The sequence below is a fragment of the Lithobates pipiens genome, unplaced genomic scaffold (assembly GCF_037356315.1).
Source record: "Lithobates pipiens isolate NorthernLeopardFrog02 unplaced genomic scaffold, aLitPip1_a1.2 Scaffold_13, whole genome shotgun sequence".
Lineage (NCBI taxonomy): Eukaryota > Metazoa > Chordata > Amphibia > Anura > Ranidae > Lithobates > Lithobates pipiens.
Genome location: NW_027507718.1, coordinates 511152333 through 511171621, shown reverse-complemented (window position 1 = coordinate 511171621; position 19289 = coordinate 511152333). Strand labels below are relative to the sequence as shown.

At 45.3% G+C, this 19289-nt stretch overlaps 1 protein-coding gene across 1 annotated transcript in view; it reads left to right on the top strand.

Annotated features, from left to right (window-relative positions):
• Window positions 1-19289, top strand: part of ATP6V1B1 (ATPase H+ transporting V1 subunit B1) — a 167627-nt gene that overhangs the window by 137152 nt on the left and 11186 nt on the right. The window contains exons 5-9 of the mRNA XM_077478057.1: window positions 5044-5121; window positions 7087-7226; window positions 9795-9896; window positions 10219-10316; window positions 14149-14272. Coding sequence (XP_077334183.1) covers window positions 5044-5121; window positions 7087-7226; window positions 9795-9896; window positions 10219-10316; window positions 14149-14272 — 542 coding nt within the window. The remainder of the gene's footprint in view (window positions 1-5043; window positions 5122-7086; window positions 7227-9794; window positions 9897-10218; window positions 10317-14148; window positions 14273-19289) is intronic.

The following is a 19289-nucleotide window of genomic DNA, read 5'->3' as shown; positions in this document are numbered from 1 at the left end:
AACCAGACACAGTTTAATGTAAGAACAAATAGGTGACTAGCAAGGGTGGACTAACTAGCACTAAACAGGAGGGGAGGACAGAGGGAGATACTAAATCACAAAAGTGAAGCAATGTTGTAGTGGCCCTAAACTACCACTAGATGTCAGCCTACATCAGAATCATAGTAACCAGACACAGTTTAATGTAATAACAAATAGGTGACTAGCAAGGGTGGAGTAATTAGCACTAAACAGGAGGGGGGTACAGAGGGTGGTACCAAATCAGCTAAGTAAACAATGTTGTAGTGGCCCTAAACTACCGCTAGAAGTCGTCATACATTGTAATGATAGCAAACCAGACACAGTTCAGTGTAATAAGAAATAGGTGACCCAGCAAGGGTGGGCTAACTAGCACTAAACAGGAGGGGAGTACAGAGGGTGATACCAAATCACATAAGTAAACAGGTTGTAGTGGCCCTAAACTGCCACCAGATGTCAGCCTACATCTGAATGATAGTAACCAGACATAGCTCAGTGCAATAACAAATGGGTAACTATCCAGGGTGGGCTAACTAGCACTAAACGAGAGGGGAGGACAGAGGCAGTAACAAATCACATAAGTGAACACGTTGTAGTGGCTCTAACCTACCACTAGATGTCAGCATACACCAGAATGATAGTAACTGGACAATGTTTAATGTAATAACAAATAGGAGATCAGCCAGGGTGAACTAAATAGCATCAAACAAGAGGGGAGAACAGAGGGAGATACCAAATCACTTAAGTGAACAGGTTGTAGTGGCCCTAGATTACCACTAGATGTCATCATACATCAGAATGATAGTAACCAGACACAGCTCAGTGCAATAACAAATGGCTAACTATCCAGGGTGGCCTAACTAGCACTAAACAAGAGGGGAGGACAGAGGCAAATATCAAATCACATAAGTGAACAAGTTGTAGTGGCTCTAAGCTACCACTAGATGCCAGCTTAGATCAGGATGATAGCACCCAGACGCAGTTCAGCTGATCTTTCCCCCATTGGAGAAGAGAGGAGACTGAGGAAATGCTTTCCTTTGCCTGCAGCAGACTGATGACATCATCCTAGGAAAATTCCCTGAGCTGGGTCTTAAAAGATGCAGCTATTTCTGAAAACGTATCTTGCTGATATCTCTTGTGGGATGGAATTTATTCACGGCGGGCTTGTAAAACGAATGCCGCGTACACACGATCGGACTTTCCGGCAGATCGGAATCCGTAGGACAATACGATCGTGTGTGGGGCTCCAGCGGACTTTTTTTCCCAAAAATCCGACGGACCTAGAAGCAGAACATGTTTCAAATCTATCCAACGGACTAAAAATTACAAAAATCGGGAAAACCGCTCGTCTGTGTGCTGGTCCGACGGACCAAATGCGACGCAAGGGCAGCTATTGGCTACTGGCTATTGAACTTCCTTGTTTAGTCCCGTCTTACGTCATCCCATTCAAAGTGAACGGACTTTGGAATGGACTTAGTGCGGTTGTGTGTGGCCAAGTCCGTTTGGTTCAGAAAGCCCGTCAGAACTCCGCCGAAAGTCCATCGGGAAGACCGTCGGACCTAGTCTGCCGGGAAGTCCGGACGCGTGTACGCGGCATTACACGATCTATATAAGATCAACCCACTGAGGTGCCCACACGTCTTCTTGAAATCCTTAGTGTAGCGGCAGAGTTGGTGTCTCGTGCCCCGGGTGGCGGGTGACGCATGGCATGGGTGAGCTGAAAGGGCGCCCCGGGCAGCCTGATCTATATTCTTACCTGGATCCCTTTAAATGATTGTTCCCGCTGCCTCTCAGAATCAGTGATACATGAGACAGGAGCACAAATAACACGGAACAGCGTAAACGCTGAAGTGGCTGACAAGATTATTGACCTTTCATGGTCAGCGAGTTCCCCTCCCGATAGGGATGTGAATGTGATGAGCAGTGACAAGGAGAATCGCGCCGATTGTCCCCGAGTGCCGGGAAATGGACCTGACATTAACCACCAGAGCGGGCACAGGCACGCCGACAACAGGACTCACCGCACAGCCACTCATCCCCCCTCCATCGCTATAGGAAGACGTTCAGCTCTACACAGGGAAATAAGGAACATTGGATGGCAGACTCCGGCCAAATGTAAACATTTTGGATTTAACCCGCCGAGGGTCCCTCGTTTTTTATCCCAGTGTTCCTCCCGTGCAGCTACTTTCTGTTATCCTTATTTCTGTAATAAGATTGGTTGAGGTTCCTCATTATGGTTTAATGATGTGTAGCTGTGAGGGAGGGGCTTCTCTTGGAGAAAGCCTGCCTTATGATTTTGGGTGGGCATATGCTTCTGGGGTGGCATGGGGGTTCATTTGGAAGGTTCGAGGATCTGATGTTATGTGCAGACCAAAAGGACAACACTTTGATTTGCATATAAGCACTCATTTGTGAATGAAGCCTACATTCGCTGTTTGCAGGCTTCATAAGAGACGGGTGTGTTTCAAATGCTGCATTGACATACCCACCATAGGCCCGGTCTGGTCACTTGCTGACGTGGCACCATCCACAGACAGCTTAAAGAGGAAGTAAACCCTGATGGGTTTACTTCCTCTTTGATTCCCTGCAAAGGTAAAGCATAATGGACTACTATGCATCGCATAGAAGTCCATTATGTGTCACTTACCTGACACAGGACCCAGCGATGTCACCGCTGTCCCCTTGTGTACGGAGCCTCCATCTTCTTGGTGGGTCTCGCTGCTCCGGCGCTGTCATTCGACGAAGCTGCGATGACGTCACTCCCACGCATGTGCACGGGAGCCGCCACTCGCGGCATATCGTCGTTAACAGCGGCGCGCTTAGTGCGCCTGCGCGCCGCTGTCTACGTTGCATGCACCGTAGACAGTGGTGCCTGTCTTTTGGCAAATATCTCCTAAACCGTGTAGGTTTAGGAGATATTTCTTGGACCTACAGGTAAACCTTAATCTAGGCTTACCTGTAGGTCAAAGTGGTTTGTAAGGGTTTACAACCACTTTAATTCCTCAATAAGACACAGAATATGAATCTGATGTAACTTTACTTCAGTTAACTGCAGCAGAGAGGACGTTTTTCCAGTCTTTTGACGAGTAGGAAGACAATAACTATCCCAAGCCCTGTGTCTGTGAAAAACTAACACTGACTAAAGAAACATGGAGGGTCTAGAAAGGGTTGAACTAACTACTACTAAACAGCTGGGGAGGACAAAGGGAGATGCTAAATCACATAAGTAAACAAGTTGAACTAACTAGTACTAAACAAGAGGGGAGGATAAAGGGAGATGCTAAATCACATAAGTAAACAAGTTGTAATGGCCCTAAACTGCCACTAGATGTCAGTATGCAACAGTAACCAGACACAGTTCAATACAATAACAAATAGATGAAAAAATACACATACAGGAGCTGCTGTTGGTGTTCCTGATACACAGAGAAAAACTTAGCTGTAGAACTGACAGCCAAGCCCTGCAGGTCCTTGCCAGCAAGCTGCGCCCACACCACTGTAGCAGCCAAGGTGTGTTTGGGTCTATTATTGTAAGAGCAATTTACTCTGTTGGGCTGCACTGTTTTGCCAATGTCAAGCCACATTCCTTCAATTATTTTGGACCTCCAGCGCACAGAAGAGCACAACTGGACTATGATGGGATGCAGGAAATGTAGGACAGGAGCACCGTCAAGTGCAGGTCAGGAGGACTTCAACTGTAGCTCAGGAGGAGGTCAGGTGCAGGTCAGGTGGAAGTCAACCGTAGGTCAAGAGAAAGTAATTTGCAGGTTAGGAGGAAGTCAGCTGTAGCTCAGGAAAAGGTCAAATGCAGGTCAGGAGGAAATTAACTGTAGTTCAGGAGAAGGTCAGGTGCAGGTAAGGAGGAAGTGAACTGTGGGTCAAGAGAAAGTAAACCTTAGGTCAGGACAGGAGGAAGTGAACTGTAGGTCAAAAGAAAGTAAACTACAGGTTATGAGGAAGTCAACTATAGCTCAGGAGCAGGTCAAGTGCAGGTAAGGAGGAAGTCAACTGTAGTTCAGGAGCAGGTCAAGTGCAGGTAAGGAGGAAGTCAACTGTAGTTCAGGAGCAGGTCAAGTGCAGGTAAGGAGGAAGTCAACTGTAGTTCAGGAGAAGGTCAAGTGCAGGTAAGGAGGAAGTCAACTGTAGTTCAGGAGCAGGTCAAGTGCAGGTAAGGAGGAAGTCAACTGTAGTTCAGGAGAAGGTCAAGTGCAGGTAAGGAGGAAGTCAACTGTAGTTCAGGAGAAGGTCAAGTGCAGGTCAGAAAGAAGTCAGCTGTAGCTCAGGAAGAGGTCAAGTACAGGTCAGGAGGAAGTCAACTGTACCTCAGGAGAAAATCAAGTGCAGGTAAGGAGGAAGTCAACTGTAGGTCAAGAGAAAGTAAACTACAAATCAGGTGAAAGTCAACTGTAGCTCCAGAAGAGGTCAAGTACAGGTCAGGATGATGTCAACTGTAGTTCAGGAAGAGGTCAAGCGCAGGTCAGGAGGAAGTCAACTGTAGGTTAAGAGAAAGTAAACTAGGTCAGGGGGAAGTCAACTGTAGCTCAGGAGAATGTCAAGTGCAAGTCAGGAGGAACCCACCTGTAGCTCAGGAAGAGGTCAAGTACAGATCAGGAGGAGGTCAACTGAAGGTCAAGAGGACATTACCTGTCCATTGGCATGTCCACACCAGTCAATGTACTCCAAATGATCTCAGTTGTGTCTCAAACTGATGTCAAGAGCAAGCAAAATGTACCACCAATCAAGCTTTATTAACCTTTCAACACAAGCTCATCCATGTTGACACACAGACCCTATATACAGCTGTGTTAGATGTTTCCATTATGTTTTTTAGTGTGAGAACTAAATCATCACAAAATCCCCTGGAAGCCACGCGAACGGTAATTCAGCGGCAGGAAGCACACTGTAAAAAAATATCATGTTTTGTTACCTTGTTGTCTTCAAATTTCTACTACCAGATGGGATCAGTTTAGACGTGAGAAAAAGTAAAGTATACTTATAACTAAAGCATTATCTTATCCGGTGCAGGCCGAGTGTTTAATGGTTCTGGAAAACCCATCGATAAGGGCCCAACTGTGATGGCTGAGGACTTTTTAGATATCAACGGTAAGATAAATTATCTCTGTTTTTTGGGGATAACACGATGTCGGGACAAAATAGAGAACACAGTGTGGCTTCCTGAATAGCTTACCACTTATACAAAAGACAAGAGTAAGCGTGGCCATGTAATAGGAGCTCCAGGCCCAGTAATGGTATCACTGTCTACAAGAAGGGCGTAACTACAGATCACGGGGCCCCTTAACAAACTTATGATGGGTCCCCAGCATCCTTCTTATTGTCATTGACCCTAACATAAAGTATGTCTACTAGTCTTAGTAGCATAATTAATGACCTTCCCAATATTGTATATTATGACATAACTGTTAATACAAACTTTAAACAACTCTCAGTTTTTAACTGGGGAGACAGTCTGGGATTTCTGAAGACTATGTTAAGCATACATGGTTAGTTAGAGTGCTGGCTGGGATGATCGGAAGCTCTGAGTTGCTATAAATCTACATTAATAAGACAGGTAAACATTAGTGAGTATGGAGATCTACCAAATCCAATCTCTTTCAAAGGGTTCGGACATTCATGTTCTTCAGGCTCTTAATGTGAGTTGGAAGATCAGTCCTCTGGCCTCTCGCTAGTACACTAGAAAACTCTAACAACAGTGGCGTAACTAGAACCTTCAGGGCCCCGATGCAAGAAACCATGAAGGGCCCCCCTGAACCCCAGCCAGGGCCCTTCCCTCCGAGTCCAGCGGTGGAACTCCAGGGCGTGGTCACAGGTATGACCTTTGTGAGCCCTGTAGTTCCACCACTGGTATCAGTAGTTTTTTTTATTTTAATTTTTTTAATTTTTAGGTGCCCCATTGGGGGACTGTCCCTAGGCAGGATGGGGTCCCTGTCCCCAGAAGAGATGAGGTCCTTTTCTCTAGGGCAGATGAAGTTACTGCCCCCAGGTGAGAAGGGGTCCTTGTCCCCAGGGGAGGTGGGGGTCCCTGTCCCCACGTGAGAAGGGATCCCTGTCCCCAGGGGGAGATGGAGGGGGTATGTAATGGTGTGTGGGGGATGGGGTCCTCTCACTCACCATGACCAAGCTGCAGGCCGCGCACTTATCCATGTTGGCCTGGGCTCCATCCAGTGTGCTGGATGGGCAATCAGCCTGCAGTGTCCTCCGGGGGGCTCTCAAAGGGCTGCACTGCATCTGTGTGCTTAAAGTTTGTTTACCCGGGAGAAGTATGCAGTGCAGAGTGGGCCGGACTCAGGGGGAGCGGGACTCTGGCTGGGGAGAACAGACATCGGACTGAGCGGCAATGCATGGAGCAGGAGAGGGGTACTCTGAGGAGCCAGCCAAGGACACAGGTCATGCGGGGAATGAACAACTAAAGAGCAGCCAGTGCGATAGTCGAGCATGGAGCTCTGCTAGTCACCCTCCACCTCCAGCCACCCGTGTGCATGGTGCACTGGTACCCCTAGCTGCCTATGCTGCTGCCGGCCATATGTAGAGGGGGATGCATGGGCCCCCTGCATCACAGGGCCCAGCTGCAGTCACGACTGCTGCACCCCCTATAGTTACACCCCTGTCTAACAGCATACAGGCCCAGCCACACTCTCTTGGACCTCTGCTCAGAAAAGAAGGGAACCAATAGGAAACCATTATTACATTGATGGTGGGTGACAATCCTGGCCAATCAGATAATCGAAGTATGCACATCGGTTCCCTCATTTTTGACCAAATGTCAGGGAGTGAGGAACTATGGGGGCTTGTGCATGGACATTTAGACTGTGTAAATGGTGATTGGCCCTAAGGACCTAAAGTGAACTTAAGGCTTAAAGTGAACCTATCACCCATTTAAAACCGAAGAGTATTAGGTCTGCTGAAAGATGTTATTGTATTACCTTTTCTGTACTGTAAGTGATTTTCCTAGTTTCAAGGCCGAACCTTGCTTAGCTGCCCACCATCATCCTTGTGTCCAATGGGATTTTTAGCCACTAAGGAAATCTTAATCTTTTCATAATACTTAAGGCCAACCAATCAACCCGTACGGTCGGACCTACCCTGAGGAAATGATCCAGACTGGAATCTCTCCAATAGACGTCATGAACAGCATTGCCCGAGGGCAGAAAATCCCGATCTTCTCTGCGGCAGGTCTCCCTCACAATGAGGTAATGTTGTGGAAGTCACATTGGCAGTAACATTGGAGGCTTTAAATATGAAGAATGCAGCGTGGTGACACCTAGGTGTCCTAGAGTTCAGAATATTGTTCACCACGGTGGTCACCATAGCAGGTCATCCTTGGTCAGGAACAGGATCATACGGGCTGGATTCCAAATCTTAGATGAATGCATAGTGATTTGTGAACATTTTCTTTATTTATAAAGCAGCATTCAAAAATGTAAAACCCTTAATCTTAATATATTTTCTACCTTTTTTGGTCTTATGGCCAATCACATGATATGCTTATGAATTCTTTTTCTTCTCCCTGTGGTGGCATCTGGTGGTCTTCACTATTGCAAAGAGCAGCATTGATGATGCCATCCCAGCTGTCTGTAGTATTGTATATTGTGTCCAGTCAAAAATATCAGGGGTTCTCGACCCTGTCCTCAAGTACCCCCCAACAGGCCATGTTTGCAGGTTTTCCTTTATCTTGCACAGGTGCTTTAATCAGAGTCAATGGCTTGGTATTTTGGACAACTATTTTATCTAAGATAAATTTCCAAAACATGGCCTGTTGGGGGTACTTGAGGATAGGGTTAAGAACCACTGGAATAGATAACTCCCACTGGGATGTTTCGTGACAGCCTGAGATTACAGGACGTTGGTTGAATGACTCTGGCCATCGTTCAATCAACAAAGTGGGGAGGAGGTGTATTTTCAGAGTTGGCAGCGATGTGCATATTGCTCAAGGAGCTGCAACTTTTTATTTTTGACCTATCTGGGTTTGCTATTAAAATAAATATATACAGTATATATGATAATGTTAATATAAAAATAAATAATCTGGGGATATGCTTTAAGCTCCTTGCCAAAGGTTTACCAACATATCCTTAACTGCTTTGCTGATAGAAATCTTGTTGTTTACAGAGTTCAATAACTTAAAGCAGGGTAATATGACAGATTTGCTTCAAATCCAGCAGCACATTATGGGTCAGTGGAGAGAATGCCCTAACTAAATTGATAGTCAGTAGAAAGAATGCTGCTTACAGTATTGGTTAGTGGAAAAAATGATCCTCAAAGTATTGGCCAGTGAGCAAAATGTACCCCCCCCCCCCCCCTTTCTTAGCGATAGCTAAAAAGACAGTTGGTATCATTAAATACTTTTCCAAGATGCAGAAATTGCTCATTGTTCCATTCCATGGAACCCTGCTTAAGAAAGGCTCTAATTAAGAAGAAGGGGGAATAAAGAGTAGAATCTTCAGTCCCAATCTGAAAGACTCAACAGTCTTCTATTGTGGATTATGAGGATGGATTGCTTCACAGTGCCTGCAGCTATGAGGGGTCAGTGAGAACTTGTTTTAAAGCTTATTACTAATTTCAATTTCCATGGTATACCGTATATACTTGAGTATATATTTTCAGCACATTTTTTTATGCTGAAAAAACCCCCCTAAGCTTATACTCGTGTCAGGGTCTCCCGCTGTGACATGCAGTCTTAACTGTTTGGCAGCCGTCCACTGTAACTAACAAAGCCCCGCCTCCTCCTCATCCATGATAGACGGAACACTAAACACTGATACAATGCTGGGAAACTGAATCAGTATTCCGTCTATCACAGACGAGGAGGAGACGGGGCTTTGTTACAATGGACGGCCGACGAACAGTTAAGACTGCATGACATAGCGGGAGACAACCGCTGTTTGTAATCAAAGGTACAGGTGGGCACAGTGAGGCTACAGATGGGCACAGTGAGGCTGCAAATGGGCAAAGTGAGGCAGCAGATGGGCACTGATGATACAAATGGGCATAGTGAGGCTGCAAATGGGCACATTGAGGCTGCAAATGGTCACAGTGAGGCTGCAGATGGGCACTGATGATACAAATGGGTACAGTGAGGCTGCAAATGGGCACAGTGAGGCTGCAGATGGGCACAGTGAGGCTGCAGATGGGCATTGTTTACCCAGTAGCTTCTGCATTTTCCACCCTAGGCTTATACTCGAGTCAATACGTTTTCACAGTTTTTTGTAGTAAAATTAGGTGCCTCGGCTTATATTCGAGTCGGCTTATACTCAAGTATATACGGTAATACAATTCCTTCACTCTCCTGTCACTCTGTTCAACTTTCAGCAGCCAAAGCTAAAACATGGCCCTCCTAGGTATGGCGGAGCATTTAATTTACCATAAATGACAGCAGAGCTGCTTGGTGATTGGTCCAGCAGTGATATCATGCGAGGGGGGGGGGGGGTGGACCTTTGTAGGTTTCAACCAGAGCAATTTGGAACTTACACAAAACTTCCTATCCTCACTCGTGGAGACATGGAAAGAAAAGAATATGCTGCTGGGAAAAAGAGGGGGGTTCATGAATGTGAATCTGTTCCTTTGCCCTATATAAAAAGACAACCTTAAAACACTCCAGGTTCTTCTTTACAGAAGTCAGTGATGTCATATGACAGTACCGTTGTGTACTTGGTCAATAAATTAGTCAATTAAAGAGAACTTCTTCTTTGACCTCCCTCCTTTGTATGTTATGATGTTATGATGTTGTGGTTGACCATGTGTTCTGCTCCCTCTTCCAGATAGCTGCTCAGATCTGCAGACAGGCCGGCCTGGTGAAGAAGTCTAAAGATGTGATGGATTACCATGATGACAACTTTGCAATTGTCTTTGCTGCTATGGGCGTAAGTTGCAATGTTCTTCACCTTTAGAGATTTTGTTTTTCTTTTCAATTATTAAATGAGCAATAACCGCCTTCTCCTGGATCCCCAATGGGATTCATATTCCACTCTCTGATGTTTACTCGGGGCATTAAAGCTAAATAAAGATATTATATGATGGTAAGACATTCTGACTACCAAGGGATTGTTTATAAAAAGATCCATTGATGCATACTATGATCTATGGGAAAGCACCATTGTCACTGGTAAGATTCATTTTATACTGTAGAGAGACAATGTGAACAGGGACTGCAATGAATGAATCAGCCATCTTCTCTCCTGACAGGTCAATATGGAGACTGCCAGGTTCTTTAAATCAGACTTTGAGGAAAACGGCTCAATGGACAACGTATGCCTCTTCCTCAATCTGGCCAACGACCCAACGTAAGTACATTGACACTTTCATACACACTGGGGGATTGCCCTAAACGAAGAACTCCCATAGGCTCTTTGGGTATATATACTGTATATAAAAAAACATAGTCCTTTAATATCCATATTTTCGTTACCAAAATTCCACACCAATAATATGAAAACACTACAGTCCCGAACAAGGGTGTTTAAAGTGAATAATCCTGTAGGCAGCATTCTTCCCACTCACAACCAATGTAAGAGGATTTTTTCCCATTGACCACCAATGTAAGGGACATTCTTCCCACTAATCACCAATGTAAGGAGCATTCTTCCAACTGATCACCAATGTAAGGAACATTCTTCCCACTGATCACCAATGTAAGTGGCATTTTTCCCATTGATCCCCAATGTAAGGAGCATTCTTCCCACTGATCACCAATGTAGGAAGCATTCTTCCCACTTACCTCCAATGTAAGGGGCATTCTTCCCACTGATCACCAATGTAGGAAGCATTCTTCCCACTGATCACCAATGTAAGGGGCATTCTCCCCACTGATCACCAATGTAGGGAGCATTCTTCCCACTGACCTCCAATGTAAGGAGCATTTTTCCCACTGACCTCCAATGTAAGGAGTATTCTTCCCACTGATCACCAATGTAAGGGACATTCTTCCCACTGACCTCCAATGTAAGGGACATTCTTCCCACTGATCACCAATGTAAGGGACATTCGTCTCACTGATCACCAATTTAAGAGACATTCTTCCCACTGACCTCCAATGTAAGGAGCATTCTTCCCACTGACCTCCAATGTAAGGAGTATTCTTTCCATCCAATCATTTATTGAAAAAAATAAGATAAAGTCTAAAATCATATTGCTGCAATCACAGCCAGAGCAGTAGGGGACATTAAATCGCTCAGACTTGCTCAGAAGCAAGTCGGCATATGTCAAAACATACAAACATATACACAAAAGATATATGAAAGATATCCGGATACCAAGTAGATTGACACATGGGTCACCACTAAAGCAATTGCCATATGTCAATTATAACCAAATTTAATAAGGTGGGACATCCATGTGTGTCAGCCCCTTGGAGGCTCGAGCTGAGGGATGAATGTAGGTAGGGCCAACTGAAGATGGAGTTGGTGGACACTGCTACTCTGACCAAGGCAATTGTCCCAGATCATACAAATTCATAAAGTCTTCGTTCAACTGAAATATTAGAATCTTAGTATTCGGGACCATGAAGATCCAGGGCAGTGAAATCAGAAGAATTGGGTAAACCCAGGTACAGTGATTCGATTGCTGGGGGTGCAGAGTCAAGCGGTCTCCCTAGTGTAGATGGGAGAATGAGGCACCGCTAACTGTCACAGTGTGTGGGGGTTGGGGGGTTGGCACCTGTGGAGCAGTAAGCTTATAACTGCAGCTACAGTGGTAGACAAGGCGTGAGTATACTGATGGGCACACACCTGGGGGGTAAGCGGATGACAGAGCGGTGCTAAGTTTGGAACTAGCAAGGATATCACCACATAGCACTGGGACTGCCAGTGAGTGTGCTGCAATGGAGGACTGGATTTGGTCAATGTTACCAAAAGCTGTCACCGTCCCTTTCCAGGTTTCATTCGCTCCGTTACCCAGCAATTAGAGAGTCACAGTAATTTCCTTCTCGTGTGCTCGCCAACACAGTGGAGGATGTGAAAGTGGCGTCTGGGTGGTGATGAGGTTTTGCTGTGTGATTATGTAGCTTCGTCTGGACATTGGGAGGAAATCCGAGGGCTCCTTTTCACAGTATCCTCAACTCGGATAGAGCAGACCCTATTGAGATGTCTTAAAGGAGCCTAGTATATTTTGGCATGCTGTGACTGTGTAGGTGGCACTATTCAGCAGTTAAAAACTTTTAGCTTCTTGCTTCGTTTCAATTTTGTATTCATGGTTGCAATGGCTTCAGTGATGATTTTCATCTTGTACAGACTAGTAATGCTCATAGAGTAGTTACCAGTTGCTCATCTTGGCTAATATTTTGACTAAGTGGCCAGGTAATAGGTATGTTCAGATCTAATAATCGTCACCAGCCCATATCTGGTGGGCAATACATCATTGGTTGTGTGTATGTTTGTATGTTTTTTCATTGCTTCTGAGCAATGCTGAGCGATTTCATGTCCCTTACTGCTCTGGCTGTGATTGCAGCAATATGAGACTATGGGGGTTATTTCCGAAAGGCAAATCCACTTTGCACTACAAGTGCAAACTACAAGTGCAAGTGCCCTTGAAATTACACTGAAAGTGCACTTGGAAGTGCAGTCACTGTAAATCTAAGGGGTAGATCTGAAGTGAGGGGAAGCTCTGCTGATTTCATCCGTATAAACTTGATTGGAGGAAAGAAAGGGTAAAGGGCCACAGTGCCCTAATTCGGACTTTACAGGCAAGATGGACAATGATATAGTACCAAAATATATTTTATTAACAATAAGTCATATCAAACAGGTCAAGTAAAAAAAGAATTAAAAACATGCAATAGGCATATGATAGTAATGAGTATCTAGTGTAAACAAGAAAGTTTACACCAAATAAACGCCCCTGTGCGTCAATGCATTTCAATGTTTTGCTTCGTCAGGACACACTTAGGGGTATTTGGAAGGAACAAGTCTCACTTGTCAGCATAGAAATATCTCCACATGGAGCGCTACCAGATGAATACCCAGGAATCACAGTGTAAAGCAAGAGGCAGTTTCTTACTAATACCAGCAAAGGTGTATAAGGCTGATGGCGTAAAGATACATAGATATGAATATAAACTCATATGGTTCACCGGGGGAGGAAGGAGATACACCGTAAGCCCTTGTACAAACGGTCGGAGATTCCGACGGAATGTGTCCTATCGGAGCGTTTTGTCAGATATTCCGACTGTGTGTGGTCTCCATCGGACTGTTTCCGTCGGAATATCCGTCGGACCAACTTTTCCAACTTGCCGGAAATTTTTTCCGACAAAATGCTCCGATCGGACATACTCCGATCATGTGTAGAGAATTCCGAACGGACAAAGTGCTACGCATGCTCAGATCAAATTCCTACATCAAAGCTATTGGCTACTAGCCTGAACATAGTCCAGTCGTAACGAAATAACGTCATCACGTCAGATTTTCCGACAACTTTGTCTGACCATGTGTATACAACAGTTTCGGACAAAATCCGACGGATTTGGTTGTCAGAATCCCCGACCGTGTGTACAAGGGCTTAGTATCCAGAAAATGAAAGGGGGAGAGTAATAGAGAGAAGGGTAGAACAAACAAACCCTTTCACCTGTTTTTAGTCCATAGAAACAGGGGCTTCAACAATAATCCATATGGGCAGATATATATTTCTTCCAAACTGGATATATCGAACTCTCCTATATCTGCCCACAGTCAGCATAACTATATAGGCTCCATTGGTATATTTAAGGCCATAGTAGCATGAGGTCCAGTGTCTCCCCCAGGAACAAATAAACCACCTTAGGGCACAAAGGGCCCTAAATGCCTCCTGAGGGTTCCAATATTGGGCCTGATTTGGTGCCAAATGATGCCCATTTTTAGCCTTACTATTTTACTTTTTGCTTAACAGAAAGAAAAAATGGACAGTAAAAAAGGTAAAAGGATGAGGCTAATGAAGGACCATTGTTTCTCCACTTGGAGAGGCTTCCAAGAACTGCTGGTGAAAACCCAAACTCTGCAATAAATAAAATCTGCTGCTGATTGTACACCTGTACAATCACACTAACGTATATCATATACATACCTGTAAATCCAGGTATGCGTGAGGCATATAGGTAATAGTGTGATAATCATGATAAAAAAGTTCTGTTCTGTCCTCTTTTGTTAGAATCGAGAGGATTATCACCCCACGTCTGGCACTCACAGAAGCCGAGTACTTGGCCTATCAGTGTGAGAAGCATGTATTGGTGATCCTGACAGACATGAGCTCCTATGCTGAAGCCCTGCGAGAGGTAACAAATTCCACTGCCATACAACCATTCTGTTTTGTTTTTTTTGTCAAATCCACCAAAAAATTATTATAATTTTTTTTTCTGTTCATGGATGCTCTTAAGAATGATTACACATCCAGCCTCTTAACTTAAGGACACCAAAGACCTTGCTTTGGTGAAAAGAGAGGGGGATATCAAGGTCCCAGAGAGCAATAAACTACACTCGGAACTCTTCAAAACCACATTATCAAACAAAATAGCAAAGCTAAATCTAAACCACTCAACAGAACAAACACTCAGCTCCTTAACCACTTTCAGACCGGACCATTTTGCTGGTAAATGACCAGAGGTCTTTTTACACTTTGGCACTGCGCTGCTTTAACTGGTAATTGCGCGGTCATGCAATGTTGTACCCAAACAAAATTTGCGTCCTTTTCTTCCCACAAATAGAGCTTTCTTTTGATGGTATTTGATTGCCTCTGCGATTTTTATTTTTTGCGATATAAACGTAAAAAGACCGCAAATTTTGAAAAAAAATGATATTTTCTACTTTTTGTTATTAGAAAAATCCAATAAACTCAATTTTAGTCATACATTTAGGCCAAAATGTATTCAGCCACATGTCTTTGGTAAAAAAAAAAGTCAATAATTGTATATTTATTGGTTTGCGCAAAAGTTGTCACATCTACAAACTAAGGTACGTTTTCTGGAATTTACGCAGCTTTTAGTTTACGACTGCCTATCTCATTTCTTGAGGTGCTAAAATGGCAGGGCAGTACAAAACCCCCCCAAATGACCCCATTTTGGAAAGTAGACCCCCTAAGGAAATTGATAAGAGGCATGTTGAGCCCATTGAATATTTTATTTTTTTGCCTCAAGCGATTGAATAATGACAAAAAAAAAAATTTTTTTTTTTTTTTACACAAAGTTGTCACTAAATGATATATTGCTCACACATGCTATGGGCGTATGTGAAATGACACCCCAAAATAAATTCTGCTGCTTCTCCTGAGTATGGGGATACCACATATGTGGGACTTTTTGGGAGCCTAGCCGCGTACGGGGCCCCGAAAACCAAGCACCGCCTTCAGGCTTTCTAAGGGCGTAAATTTTTGAGTTCACTTCTCACTACCTATTACAGTTTTGAAGGCCATAAAATGCCAAGATGGCACAAAACCCCCACAAATGACCCCATTTTAGAAAGTAGACACCCCAAGCTATTTGCTGAGAGGCATGTTGAGTCCATGGAATATTTTATATTTTGCCACAAGTTGCGGGAAAATTACAAACTTTTTATTTATTTTTTTTTTTCACAAAGTTGTCACTAAATGATATATTGCTCACGCATGCCATGGGCATATGTGAAATGACACCCCAAAATAAATTCTGCTGCTTCTCCTGAGTATGGGGATACCACATATGTGGGACTTTTTGGGAGCCTAGCCGCGTACGGGGCCCCGAAAACCAAGCACCGCCTTCAGGCTTTCTAAGGGCGTTACAGTTTTGAAGGCCATAAAATGCCAAGATGGCACAAACCCCCCCCAAATGACCCCATTTTGGAAAGTAGACACCCCTAAATTTAGGGGTACACTAGTGAGACTAGGTAATAAATGGCGGGTGCCCTGAAACTATAAAAAAATAACTAACCAACCAGCGTCACCTGTAACAGTTATATGGTGATCACTGGTGAAAGGGTTAACTAGGGGGCAATTAGGGGGCTTTATGCGGTAGTATATGGGGGTCCCTGGCGCTATAAAAAGCTGCAGCGAACCTAAATACCTACCTGCCTAACTAGCGTCACCTGTGACACTAATACAGCGATCAGAAAAACGATCGCTTATTAGGCTGGGTTCACACTGGAGCGATGCGGGAACGCCACGAATGCGCGGCGGGTTCCCGCATCGCATGCCTCCCGGCGGCAGTTCACACTGCCCTATGCGAACTGCTGGGAGTGTCAGTGAAATGTTACTGACACCCCCAGATCAGTTCGCATATCGCAGTGCGATCTGCAAATTCGGATCGCATGGTGTGAACACCCATGCGATCCGATTCTGCTGCGGGCCAAAAAAAGGGTCCCGTGCGAATTTGCGGCGGGTGCGGCGGGTGCGGCGAATGGCTGAACTCGAATCGCACAGAGATCGGATGTGATTTGCACTGCAGTGCGGTGCGAATCACATCCGTTCTCATAAACCGCTGCAATGTGAACCCAGCCTTAGTGACACTGGCGACGGGGGGTGATCACGGGGTTAAACCTTTATTGGGGGGGTTAGGGGGGTACCTTAGAACTAAAGGGGGCTAACCCTAACTGCCCTAACAGTTATTAGTCACAAATGACACCCGCCGGGTGATCAGGGGGTTAAACCTTTATTAGGTAATAAATGGCGGGTGCCCTGAAACTATAAAAAAATAACTAACCAACCAGCGTCACCTGTAACAGTTATATGGTGATCACTGGTGAAAGGGTTAACTAGGGGGCAATCAGGGGGCTTTATGCGGTAGTATATGGGGGTCCCTGGCGCTATAAAAAGCTGCGGCGAACCTAAATACCTACCTGCCTAACTAGCGTCACCTGTGACACTAATACGGCGATCAGAAAAATGATTGCTTATTAGGCTGGGTTCACACTGGAGCGATGCGGAAACGCAGCGAATCCGCGGCGGGTTCCCGCATCGCATGCCTCCCGGCGGCAGTTCACACTGCCCTATGCGAACTGCTGGGAGTGTCAGTGAAATGTTACTGACACCCCCAGATCAGTTCGCATATCGCAGTGCGATCTGCAAACTCGGATCGCATGGTGTGAACACCCATGCGATCCGATTCTGCTGCGGGCCAAAAAAAGGGTCCCGTGCGAATTTGCGGCGGGTGCGGCGGGTGTGGCGGGTGCGGCGGGTGCGGCGAATGGCTGAACTCGAATCGCACAGAGATCGGATGTGATTTGCACTGCAGTGCGGTGCGAATCACATCCGTTCTCATAAACCGCTGCAATGTGAACCCAGCCTTAGTGACACTGGCGACGGGGGGTGATCACGGGGTTAAACCTTTATTGGGGGGGTTAGGGGGGTACATTAGAACTAAAGGGGGCTAACTCTAACTGCCCTAACAGTTATTACAGTCACAAATGACACCAATGCCAAAAAAAAAAAAAAAAATGACATTGGTGTCACTGTGACTGGGGGGCAGGGGTAATTGGGGGGGTGATCGGGGGGTAAAGGGGGGGTGTGAGTGTGCCTGGCATGTTCTACTGTGTGTGTAGAGTGTTGGTGCAACTTACTGATCCGCTCTCCTCCGTGTCGGAACGAAAAATACCGACACGGAGGAGAGAATACATCACTTCCTCTCCTGTGTTTACATTACAGGAGAGGAAGTGATGTCACCGGGGATTTCTATTCGTCGGGAGCGATCGCGAGGGGGTGGCCATGAATGAATGGCCGTCCCCTCGTCCGGGATCGCTCCCGAACGAATACCGACCGCCGCAGGCACCGGGCGGGGGCCCGATCGGGCCCCCGACCCGCGGGAGGCAAGGGACATACATGTATGTCCTTATGCCTGCCCGTGCCATTGTACCGACGTACATCGGCGTGCGGCGGTCGGCAACTGGTTAAACAAGGCATTACTACAAACAGCAGACTCAGTCGCTCCGAAACATAGAGCACTCATCCGCAGGAAAAATTCTGTATGGTTTAATGGCACTCTTACTCTACTGAAACGGGAACACAGAAGAGCTGAAAGAGCCTGGAGAAGAAATTCTACAAAGGAAAAATCACACAAACTACAAAATACTCACGAAGAAATATCACAAAGCAATCTTCAAAGCGAAAAAAGAACATTTCTCAAACACCATCTCAAAAGCCTTAAACGCCCGCGTGACCTTTTCAAACTAGTCGCTCAGACTATGAACCCCACCTGCCTTGAGCCCCCAGCAAACGAAACTCAAGAATACTGCAATGAGTTATTGGATTTTTTGATCGACAAAATCGACAACATTCGGAAAATAATAATAAAAAAAACAACCAATCTTATTTAACCAAAGCAAACAGAGGAAATCCAATCGAACATCACACAATCACCAAATTTTTCGCTGATCCCAATCACCACTGATACCACCAAAAACATCATCAAGAGCCTCCGAGGCAGCACATCACCCAATGACATAATTCCCACAAAACTCCTGAAAGAATGTTCCGACATCTTGGCCCCTACTATAACACATCTAGTAAATCAGTCGTTCAAAGAAGGCATTGTTCCAATCGTCCTCAAGCAAGGCATTGTCAAACCACTCCTAAAGAAACCCAACCTCGACCCCAAAGATCCTAACTACTGCAGCCCGGTAACAAGCCTGAACACCATCTCCAAGATTATGGAGAAAGCAGTAGTACAACAGCTACAACTCCACCTGGACATACACAAACTCTTGGACCCTCTGCAATCCGGCTTCCATCCAGGCCATGGCACAGAAATGGAACTTCTAAAAATATGGGACGACGCCCTTGAAGCAGCTGATGATGGAGAATCTTGTCTCCTGGTACTGCTGGACCTCAATGCAGCGTTCGACACAGTGGACCACAATACTCTTCTCATCTGCCTCAAAGAAGTAGCAGGAGTTACAGATTCAGATCTACCATGGTTCGCTTCCTTCTTAGGAAGTCGTTCAGACAGTGACACTAGGAGTCTTCACTTCTGAAACTCGGGCAATTTCTTATGGAGTCCCTCAAGGATCACCCCTGTCACCAGTGCTCTTCAACATCTACATTTGTCCACTCTTTAAAATCATCAGAAATCGGATCTATGCTTCCATTCATATGCTGACGACACTCAACTTTACTTCCGAATCACTGGAAAAAAAGACCAATATCAGAAACTAGAAAAATGCCTCACGTTGATAGATGATTGGATGACCACTAGCTCCCTCAAACTCAATGGATCGAAAACAGAGCTTCTGCTCAACACAAACCGAAATACAACAACTAAGACCCCCTGGATACCACCAACCATTCTTGGACAGACCATCCTTCCAAGCACCAAAGCCAAAAGTCTCGGA